This window comes from Elaeis guineensis, chromosome 4 (genome assembly GCF_000442705.2).
Source record: "Elaeis guineensis isolate ETL-2024a chromosome 4, EG11, whole genome shotgun sequence".
Taxonomy (NCBI): Eukaryota; Viridiplantae; Streptophyta; class Magnoliopsida; order Arecales; family Arecaceae; genus Elaeis; species Elaeis guineensis.
In genome coordinates, this window is record NC_025996.2 from 13,015,670 (window position 1) to 13,027,635 (window position 11,966).

Genomic DNA, 11,966 nt, shown 5'->3' on the forward strand with positions numbered 1-11,966 from the left:
TGCAACTGACATATCAACACCCACCTCCAGACTTCAAACTACGTCCTGGAAGCCAAGGTCATATTCTCAAAGGACACATTACAAAATTTCTACATGATAGGTGTAACAAAGATTTCTATGTGGGTTACCAATCCAAATCAAAGAAAAAGAAAATTGATGTTTTATTCGAGCCCTTAACATAAACATATGCAGATCGAATGCACTGGTTAACACAATAATAGAAGCATTGCTTTTGAAAAATTACACTTCCACCTGGAGAAAATAAAAGCATTTTCTATTTTGGCAGATGCATGGATTATGATAAACTCATTTGGGAGCACTTCTTTAGCTCTCTCAAGTGACAAGTATCTTTGCTTGATAGGTGAATAATGCCACCATGCATGTCCAATGAGACTGAGAAAGTTCTGCATGACTCAACCATGATCAGCATTTTCTGCTCTGCAAAAAGCATTATGGTTCTCTCAACCTGCCCATCATGTCAAAAAGCACATCAATGGAAATCATAACAGAGTGTGCGCATGACACTTGCATATGTTAGAGATGAACATAGATCTAGATATCCTAACAGCAACATCAGCTTTTATAATATGGTCAAGATTTACATGTGATTGATAAATAACATTGTTAGTTCTCTTTTGAAAGTACCATCATTTGGAATTGAAGTATAGAAGTTACTATAAATCTGGTCTCTAACCATGAAATTAATTGTGAATAAAGGAACACATTTTGGAAAACATTCAAGATCTTAGTTGAAAATGCAATAAGAGAAAAAGAAGGAAGGGCGAGGATCGGGTGACAGTATTAGTTCTTGGCAAATCTGTTGGTTCTACCAACCTTTGCACATCCAAGGGCAACCTTGCTCCTGCACCAATCGCCAAGTAAGGAGGAAGTGAGGCTCTCAAATTTTTTACCATATCACTAAAAATTAACAACATGCAATCATTGTCCCTGCCTTGTTCTTAAAACTCCGGATTGTGATGTAAGAGGTTGAACGAAGCAGGGCAGCAGCACTAAGAAACAAAATGATTTGGGTTATAATATCAAATTGAAAGCTAAAGCTCCAATTGAAAATAGTGTCTTGTGAGCGAGTCCGGGTTGTAACTTTTATGCGAAAGAAGATTCTTCTTCTTTCACTACATCAATTGTTGAATTGCATGGTATCTACTCCAAGATTTATGCTGGAAGATGAAGACAGACATTAGAGTGCTTTGAAATCTATGCAAAATACAATCTAATGGTTGGGGTTGTGAAAAAGATCAATTATTTTTTGGTGTGGAAGATGCAACCTGAACGACTTGCGAGCAGCTCAAATTAAAGTTGAAGGATCTAACTGAAAATTGACATTTTTTGTATTCAAATAAAGGTCGGTATAACTTGCGAGTCTTATATCGGACCTCGTATAAATTAAGGCAAATGCTACGATGTTTCAAAAAGCTATAATGGTCATTTTCATTTTAAAACAAATTGAACATCTGATTAAGAAAGAAAGAAAGGTTAAGATTATTTACTGACTGTTTTCTGTAATCAGTCATGATCATGGCTGGTGCATGTAAATTCATCAACATCTAGAGGTAATAATATATGAAAAAAAGATTGGAGCGGTGAATTAGAAAAACTTTATGAACTTTTTTAGAATGGTTTTCTCTATCAATTCTTGATCCCACGACGATGGAGTCAATGCTTCTCCATCTCTATTATCGAGAAGTATTGAAGAGAAGCCACTCTGATATCGGATGGTGACATTTCATCATTGGTGCTCGTCGGTAGTTGTGGAGGATAAAATCATAGTATTTTCTCATTGATGTTCATCAGTGGCATGCTACAGCAGCAAGGATGTCATGGATTTATCGGATTAGTCTTCTCATATGGATGTTGTTTGTCAGATTGGTCTTCTCCATCAAAGTACGTCTTCCCCCTGTTTGAATATTTTCTGATCGATCGATCATCCAAGAAGTACTTTCTTCTATTTCTCACTGATTGTCTATTTAGTGAAATTCTAAAGTAACTTCTTGACCATTATTTTTTTCAAATTTAGTTCTTTCATCAAACGGTAAGGAGATAGACAATCATTTGTCTATCACTGATTGTCTATTCACTCATTGTCTCTTGGATTTTATTCATCAATGCATCATTTGTCTGCCCTCATCTAAGGAAAGGAGATAGATATATTTTTTTTTTCTTTTGAAGGTGTGTGGGGGGGGGGGGGGGGGGGGGTGGGGGGTGTGGAGGTGGGGTGGTAGCGGGGAGATTATTTTATAGTGCCGTTTGTTATTTATTTAGATATCCATCTCTGTGTTAAAGTCATGTACAGAAGTTAAACTTTCTAATTTCTAGATATTCACCTTTCCCATAGATCCAGTTTGAGTTTTATTTATTTATTTATATTTATTATTTGAGATTCAGAAATGTTTGGGAACTGTAAATAAGAATTGGAGTGATATATGCATTGTGATAATCAGATTGCTGAATCGTTTAGTAGCATTACGGTTTGTTTTATAAGTGGCTGGCTACGTTATATCGTCACAGGATTACAGATTTGCATTCTCTAATATTCAACTGTCCACGTGTAGGGCTTGAACTAGGGGAAAGTTCTGAGTCATAAGAGTTTTGGAAGTTCGATTCTGCTATGCAGATAAACACCGAAAGAAATTAGATAATTCTGCCATGCAGATAATACAAGAAATTAAGGGAGGGGAGGGGGGCGGCGAAGGGAAGGGGATGGTGCCATGGAAATTAAAGAAAATCAGATTTTTTTTAAAAAAAAAAATCTATGGTTGACCGGTTTATAGGTGCGATGGAAATTAAAGAAAATAAGATTTTTTTCAAAAAAAAAATCTATGGTTGACCGGTTTATAGTCCGTTGAGATTGAATTTCATTAATTAATTTTATATAATCAACTGTCACGATATTCTTTATTTTTTTATAAAATATATTTAAGCCCATAAATTAATCGTGCGGATCGCGTCCACTTCGGTCCCAGCAAACCCAATATTTCGCTCCTCTCCCTCGCACGTGCGACGGCTAGGTTTCCAGCTCTCCCGAAGAAAAAGGTGAACTAGGGTTTTATTTGCCTGTAGCGCATTCTCGTCTGCGTTCTAATTACTTTAGCGTTCAGAAGAAAAAAATTACATCGATCCGTCCCCTTCTTTTATTTTGACAGTGTTCGGAGATTAGTATCTATTACGAAGAAATGGCGGAGGTGGTCTCCATGGCCGATATAGAAGCAACTGCTCAGCGTCATGGAATCGATCTATCTTCAGTTGATTTGGATTCGATCCAACTACCTCCGGGAGAGGATTTCGGCATCAAAAGGTAATCTTGGTTCCGATATGACAAAACCGTAGCCCGCTATTATTTTTATTTATGCAAATCTCATTCGCGAAATTACTAAAAATTGCTTTATCTGTTGTTTTCTGCGTTATATCAAAAGAGTTTTGTTGAAAATTAAATTTTGTTGCGATGGAACCAAACCCCAACCATAAGTCTAAACCCCGCTGTTCTTCGTATTTATGTCCAATTTCATTCGAGACGTATTGGAAGCTGCATTTTTTTTTTTTTGCGTTGAAGGGTTGTTAAAAATTTTAATAGAAAACGAATTTTGCAGTGACGATGATGAGGATATCCACGAGGAGGATTCTTTGGAATTTGAGGCTGGGTTTGGGAACATCATTGTGGTGGATAATCTGCCGGTGGTTCCTCCAGAGAAATTCGAGAAGCTTGAGGGTGTTATCCGGAAGATATACAGTCAGACTGGCGTGATAAGAGAGGGAGGACTTTCGATGCCAATGAATCCGGATACCCAAAAGACTCTGGGATATTGCTTCATCGAGTACAATACACCTCAGGTAATTTACACTGAACTTGAAATGGTTTGTTAAGTCTTTCTTAGGTTGCGTTTGGTGGCCCGCAATCTATATTGCCAGCAATTTAAAGCAATTTAAAGTGGACCTACCAGATTAATGTGTTTGGTTTGCTTTTTGGGTGGCAATTCATATTGCTTTGGCAATCTAAATTATCTCTCGAGACAATCTAGATTGCCTTGATGAGAGGTGGTTATCTAGATTATCACTTATTTAACAATGTTGTAAAAAAATTTTTAGACAAAATTATCTCTCAAAAAAAAAAAACCCACACAAAATTCATCCTTCCACCCCCTCCCCCGATGGCTCTCACCCTCCACTTATTATATATAATAATATGATATAATATATTACAATATAATATATTATTATTATATTTTTATGGTAACTATATTATATTAAATAATATAGTGTATAATAATATATTATAATATATTATATAAATCCTATTATATATGATAATAAATTATATTATATTGTTATATTATATTATTATAATGTATTATAAATTTAATATAGTATATAATAATATATTATAATATATATTATATAAATCCTATTATATATGATAATAAATTATATTATATTGTTATATTATATTATTATAATGTATTATAATAATATCTTATATTAATATAATAATAGTATATAATATAATATTATTATATATAATAATATAGTATATTATATTATAATAATTTATTATTATATTAACATATAATATTATATATTGTATTAATATATTGTAATATATATTATATAAATATTATTCTATATAACAATATATTAATTATATTGTTATATTATTATATCATAATATATTGTCATATATCAATATATTAATATTATAATAATATATTTTATTAATATAACATAATATATAATATAATATTATTATATATAATAATATAGTATAATATATTATCTTATTATGTTATTAAAATAAAATAAAATACTATATTATATTATATAGTTTATTATAATATCATAATATAATATTATAATATACTATATTAAAATATATTATATTATATTATAATAATTATATAAATATCATTATATATAATAATATAATATAATATAATTATTATTATAAGGTTATAGGGGTATTTTAGGAATTTGATTTCATATTACCGGTAATCTGATTGTCATACCAAACATGCCAATCAAGATTTTCAGTAATTTTACTGCAACATTACCTACATGTACCAAATACAGTAATCAACATTACTGGTAATTTAATGGTGGCAATCTATCTTGAAGGTATTCTAGATTACTTTCCAAGATTATCTGGCGATGCACCAAACGCAACCTTAGACTTTTTAGATCATTTGTACTCGCCACTCGGTACCTCTTTTTCTGTTATTATTGTCATTGATTGTGAAGTACAAGGGACTGAAATATCATAATCCATTCGATTTCAATGAGAGGAAAGAGGTGGATTTTATTTACTATAATATGTTAAGTTGTTTATTACCACCTTGTCGTAATCATCTAACAGTGGTTTCTTGTTGTTTTTATCTCTCTTGGGCCATGGTAACAGGAAGCAGAACTTGCAAGGGAAAAGACAAATGGTTATAAGTTGGACAAGTCACACATATTTGCTGTTAATTTGTTTGATGACTTTGAAAAGTACATGAAGGTTCCAGAAGAGTGGACCCATGCCGAAATTAACCCATACACTCCTGGGGTAAGCTTCTTTAGGACTGCATTGTGTTTTTGAGTTTATATTGAGGATCAAAAGGTGGTAATCTCTATTTCATTTCTCAAGTAATAATTGTATTTTTCAAGAAGGCACACAGCCAAGCTTCGCATGATTTGTTTTGTTTTTTCATTGTCGATTGCTTTATAGGGATTGTCTGCATTGTTCATCCATTTCTCTATGTTGTTTTGGTGATATTGAACTGGCATTTCTTCATAGAGGGAAGCCAATAAAGTTTGCAGTTTGCAACTCATTGTACACAACAATTTGATGTTGCTGACATGATGCAAGTTGGGAAAGAATAAAAGCTTGTGGCAGGACATGCCAATGCAGAAGAGTGTAAATATGTGTTTCTTCCATCTTTGCTTCCCCTATTTTTATTTAAGAATATTAAGTAACATAGGAGTGTATTAAAACATTTACTAATGTTTTCAGTCCTTGGTAGCAATGGGAAAATTGAACTTGATAGTGGTGAAAACTAGGCAAGATTTATTCAGAACATTTCCTACAAGAATAAGGTCTGCTACTTGGTTCTTAGTTTAACCATGATGCAGTTTGCCCGTGAATTAGATTTGTTCTCCTTGTAGCATTTTATTGGTACACAGATGCACAAACATAGGTGCAACCTTTACACAATCAATGGATATAGGACTGATCCAGAAATAGTGGTAGCTACTCAAACAATGAGCCGCCATTGAAATGAATTTAGGCACAAGAGTGGGGAAGAGGAAGTACTTGGGAAAAATATTATCTTTCTGATCCTACAATTATAGTAGTGTATGTTTAAAGAATTCAAGAAAATCATGAAGCAATTAGCAGTGCATGTACCGTCAAACTCATAATAATAGTAGTTAGAGTCAGCTCAAAGCTTGACTTACCAGGCCTTAGTGTGAGATGGGCTTGGGTGGGTGGGATCAGTATTTCATCTGGGCTATTCGAGCTGGCTATGGGCTACCTTGAATGGCTTGAGCCAGAAATATCATTTATATTACATAATGTTACCACATCCGTTATGCTTATATAGAGTAGATGACATACCAAGTGAAGCACTTGTGATAATTTGTCTTTTATCCTCCTTTGTCTCAATTTTCTTTTTCTTTTTTCCTTTCCTCTCCTCTTCGTTTTTGCCCAGTCTTCTTGATGGATTTAGATGATGGAATGCCGTTTGACTGAGCCCAGCCAGTTAATTTAATCAACCCAATTGTGTGATAGTTCTCTTCTACCATATCTTAGATTTTGTTAAAATTTGTACATCCTCTACTATGTGCCACTGGTCTATGACTTTTTTTAAAGTATTTTATATGTTGGGTTTTTAACTAGTAAATTATTATATTAGTAAACTATTTTAATGGTAGAAGGAACCTATTCATGCGTTGCAAGTTCTTGGTTGCCGTGTCATCAGTAGCATTTTGTAAGTAATCAGTCTTCTCACCTTCGCAGTAAGGCTTCCCATGAAACATTTACCTTGTTTTTCTGCCTGTTGTTGATTTTCATTTATAGTTTTGTTTCTTTGATTCTTAATTCTGCTCTGATCTTGACTGACTGATTCTATTCAGTTAAATGTCCATGAATGATTCAAAAATTTTATGATATTTTTGTACATTTTATTGAAAATTAACATTTTGCTAATAAGAAATAAATGGAACCAATTTTCTTTCTGGTATTTCCTCTAGTCAAATGGCTGTGCTGCATTCTTAGAAAGCTCTACAATGTCAGGTTGCAAGGAAAAATGTCTAATAAAGAAACCATAATACTTCGAACTTAATCGATGGAGATGAACAATATGGATGAATTTTATGAATACTTTATGAAGATGGATGAAATTTAGACTTGTTATTTATCCATGAGTGTAGTTGGTCTGATCAAATTCCCCATGATGCTCTGAACATTTTTCTTTTTTTTCTTTTCTTTTTGTGGTTGGTTTTGGGGGGGGGGGGGGCGGCGCTGCAATCAGGTAACCCAAAGTGTTAATTAGGTCAATCCAGTATACAACTTTTATAGAGGTTATTTATTGTTTCAAGATATAAAAAGAAAAATGTGAAAGAAACATGAAAGATGAAATGTATGCTTTCAATATCTGAAATATGATTGGGTTGAGGAAATGTTCATTGTTGTTGCAGAATATTGAAATGATGTTATGCATTTTTTCGATCTTTGAAATATGATCAGGTTGAGGAAAGAGTGGGTGATGATGTGGTAATCATTGATACGTTCATTATGGAATTGGTACATTCCAATTTGGCTCACACCCAATGCCAAGTGTGGCTCAATAGTTGATATTCAGGATAACTTTTTCCTCGTCAGGAAGTTTAATTACCTCTAGTTAGTGGGTATGTTGTGTCCCCTGTCATGACAAGTAATAAATGCACCTCTGGCCACGTACGCATTCATAATCAAGTTTCTTTATTAACGACACCATCTTGGTAACTTTATAATTAAATACCAAGCTAGGTGCATGCTGATGCATCCTTAATTCAGAGTTCTTGATGAAGATATGATGATGGCATTTCTAAACTTGCAACTGCTATGTTACAGGAAAATCTACAGCAGTGGCTAACCGATGAGAAGGCTAGGGATCAATTTGTTATTCGTGCTGCTACATTTACTGAAGTTTTCTGGAATGACCCCAGGCAACTGATGCCCGACCTTGTTTATCGTCGTCAGGTAAGCATTTGTTCTACTCCCAAAATATCTGCATTGTGCAGGTTTCTTCCAAGACAAGGAACTTATATTTAAAAGAGAGTGAGCATTTGATAGTATTGTGATCTTTTTGTGACAGCAAGAATCTTTTGAACTAAATTATCAGGGGCCTGAGAGGATTTTATCACTAAGAAACTTATGGCTGCTGATTTTCATGTGATGATCATGTGTTGTTAGTGCTTTTTTTCTTAAAATATGTGGTGGGTTTATTATTTGCACTGAAAAACTTTAAGCATTGATTTCATGGATGTGGAAATAATTTCATCATATGCATACACACATGCATATATGTATATGTATTTATATATGTATTTGAGGATTCAACTGGCATTATGTAATCTCTTACATCCATTGGAAATTTAGAAATTTATTTGCCTGCTATCAGAATGTTACTTACCTTATTTTGTTTTACTTTTTACCTCTGTGTCCATTATAAGGCAATTAAGAATTAGTTTTCATCTTCTCCATTTGGCAGTACTGGACAGAGAGTTTTGTCCAGTGGTCTCCTCTTGGGACATACTTGGCAACAGTTCATAGGCAGGGTGCTGCTGTCTGGGGAGGTGCTACCACATTTAACCGTTTAATGCGTGTTGCCCATCCACAGGTTGTTCACTTCTGTTAGTTTTGCTTTTGTATTTGTTAATTATTTGCTTATGTTGTGGCTGATACCCATATCTAACAGGTCAGCTGATTGATTTCTCTCCTGGGGAGAAATACTTGGTCACATACAGTAGCCATGAACCTAGCAATCCTCATGACACACATGTGAGTATTTTATATCAGTCTGCTCCTTATTCTTCTATTCCTGCTTCCTCACTCTCTCTTCACAGTCAGTTATCTCTGATGTCCCCATGATTTTCTTTTAGAGAGTTGTACTAAATATTTTCGACGTGCGAACTGGAAAAGTGATGCGAGACTTCAAAGGAAATGCAGATGAATTTGCAGCTGGTGGAAGTGGCGGTGTTTCTGGAGTTTCATGGCCTATATTTAGGTTGCTTTTTATTTTATATGAGTGTGTCTCCTTTTATCGTAGGCCCTTGGTTGCTGGTCCTTACTAATGTCTTCCAATATTTCAGGTGGGGTGGTGGCAGGGAAGACAAATATTTTGCTAGAATCGGGAAGAATGTGATTTCTGTTTATGAAACAGAGACTTTTACACTGATTGATAAGAAGTCTTTGAAAGTTGAAAATGTGATGGACTTCTCTTGGTCTCCTACTGATCCTATAGTAGCGCTGTTTGTTCCAGAGTTAGGTGGTGGAAACCAGCCTGCCAGGGTAACAAAGTTCTTCTTCAGATTATGTTGCTTACCACATATATTTATGTAATCCAGTGAACTTAAGGGTTCTTGTTTTACCAACAGGTAAGTCTTGTTCAACTTCCTGGCAAAGAGGAGCTAAGGCAGAAAAACCTTTTTAGTGTCAGTGATTGCAAAATGTGTTGGCAGAGCAATGGAGAGTACCTTGCTGTCAAGGTTGACAGGTACACCAAAACAAAGAAGAGCACCTATACTGGCTTTGAGCTCTTCCGCATCAAGGAAAGAGATATCCCAATTGAGGTCCTTGAGCTTGAGAATAAGAACGACAAGATAGTTGCCTTTGCATGGGAGCCTAAAGGCCACAGGTTTGCAGTTATTCATGGTGATGGTCCTCGGCCCGACATAAGCTTCTATTCCATGAGAACTGCTCACAACACTGGTCGGGTCTCCAAGATTACAACTCTCAAGGCCAAACAGGCTAATGCACTCTATTGGTCTCCTGGTGGCCATTTCATTGTACTTGCGGGGTTGAAGGGTTTCAATGGCCAATTAGAGTTCTACAATGTTGATGAATTAGAGACTATGGCAACAGGGGAGCATTTTATGGCTACTGACATTGAGTGGGATCCTACGGGAAGGTGATCCTATACGCAAGTCCATTTTATTATGGATGCATTAACTAATTTTTTAGGATCCAGTTTCCTCTTGAGTGAATGTGGATTATGTGTTTAACTAGTTGCAACCGTGCAGGTATGTTGCAACCTCTGTTACTTCTGTCCATGAGATGGAAAATGGTTTTCATATATGGTCCTTCAATGGAAAGCTTCTCTACAGAATTCCGAAGGATCATTTCTATCAGGTAAGGACTTCACTCCTAGTCCTAGGCATGAAATTTTCATTTGGCCTCCGATCTTCTGCATTCTGATGTTTGGGATTCCTTTGTCAAATTAACTGGAATGCAACAGTTCTTATGGCGACCAAGGCCACCATCATTTTTGAGTGCTGAGAAAGAGGAAGAGATCGCCAAGAACCTGAAGAAGTACAGCAAGAAGTATGAAGCAGAGGACCAGGATATGTCCTTGCAATTGAGCGAGCAAGACAGGAAGAAGAGGAAAATGTTGCAGGAGGAATGGGATGCGTGGGTGAGCAAATGGAAGCAGTTGCATGAGGAAGAAAGGGAGCTGAGGTTACAGTTGAGGGATGGGGAGGCCAGCGATGAGGAGGAGGAATATGAAGCCAAAGAGGTGGAAGTTGAGGAGGTATTAGAAGTTCAAGAAGAGGTTGTTGCATTTGATTTGGATCAGGAATGAGTCTTAAGAACGATTTTGGTGATTTAAGTCTTTGAGCCTTCTGTATCAAAATTTCACATAAACCAAGAGCTGTCAACGAAATTTATTTGACCATTATATTTTCTAGCTACCTGCAAGTGCATTAATTGAATTGTGGCTCGAGTATCAGAACTTGAGCTAAGTGGTGTGTGGACGCTCAAAAACAATTTTTTTGATGCTGTCTTAACCTTCTCATTTTTTTTTAAACATCAGTCTGTAAGGAGAACCTGGACGTATATAAGCCAAAGAAAGATGTTGTAGTGAGACTGCTGCTATCAGGTCGGTCGTTTTACTTGCTTATGCTGCAGTGCTAATCAGATCACGGCTGGACTAGGAGCAATCAGTATCTTTTGAAACCCATTGTTGTTGAGCAATTTGTCGTAGAATGGTCAGGTTGTGATAAGAATGTGTTTATTGATTATTTAAACTGCATCATTTATCTTAATTCATGATATTTACAAATGTTCGGGCACTAAAAATTGTTGTTGTGGTGTTTGTTATAGATGGTCAGGTATAATTTCCATGATAACGGTAATGGTAGGATGGCAAATGTTAAGGTGAGTAACGAAAATGGAAAATCTGCGTCATTGATGTAAATTGAAAATCTGCATCATCGATCTTGCAAGGTAATTTGGATTGAAAAATGATAGAATGTAATGTACCTCCACTCCATTTGTTCAGGTTCTTGAAAAGTAGTGGTTAAAACCAGTTGAGGTACTTCTAACTTTTGATTTAATTATTTCTGAGTGAAAGCATTCCCTATCAAACCTAACTTGATTTCAATTATTTGTACATTTTCAACTGGCATTCATTAAAAGATACCATTTGAAGTATTATGACGCAAGCGGGCTTTTCACTGGGGTTTCACCATTGATGATTAGATTTGATACTGTGCACCTTCCAAATTCTAGAGTTAGATCAGGTTTTTCATTTGTAACAAGATGTCTGCTTGTGTTGATACTGGGCGCCAACTGATATTTTTTATCATTTTTTTAGTTGAATAATTTTTATTAATAAATAAATCTCAAAATCATGTTTAGATATAGTTCTTCATGTTCTAGCATATTGATCGAGATTTTAGCATCTGGGTCTAAAAATATCAGCCGAGATCTCAAAAAT

At 35.1% G+C, this 11,966-nt stretch overlaps 1 protein-coding gene across 1 annotated transcript; it reads left to right on the top strand.

The window, feature by feature from the left end:
• The first annotated feature begins 3,074 nt into the window (after nt 1-3,074).
• LOC105043829 (eukaryotic translation initiation factor 3 subunit B) lies at nt 3,075-10,925 on the top strand. Its single transcript, XM_073255575.1, has 11 exons — nt 3,075-3,313; nt 3,606-3,846; nt 5,405-5,551; nt 8,099-8,227; nt 8,739-8,870; nt 8,951-9,028; nt 9,130-9,254; nt 9,340-9,538; nt 9,625-10,157; nt 10,270-10,378; nt 10,485-10,925. Exons 1-11 carry the CDS (start codon nt 3,192-3,194, stop codon nt 10,827-10,829), a joined length of 2,160 nt encoding a protein of 719 aa, XP_073111676.1. The 5' UTR covers nt 3,075-3,191; the 3' UTR covers nt 10,830-10,925.
• Nucleotides 10,926-11,966: the final 1,041 nt, after the last annotated feature.

Coding starts and splice junctions, on each gene's coding strand:
- LOC105043829 (XM_073255575.1), top strand. CDS start 3,192: ATGGCGGAGGTGGTCTCCATGGCCGATATAGAAGCAACTGCTCAGCGT. Junction 8,228..8,738: donor ACCTTGTTTATCGTCGTCAG/GTAAGCATTTGT, acceptor TCCATTTGGCAG/TACTGGACAGAGAGTTTTGT. Junction 9,539..9,624: donor GTGGAAACCAGCCTGCCAGG/GTAACAAAGTTC, acceptor TTTTACCAACAG/GTAAGTCTTGTTCAACTTCC.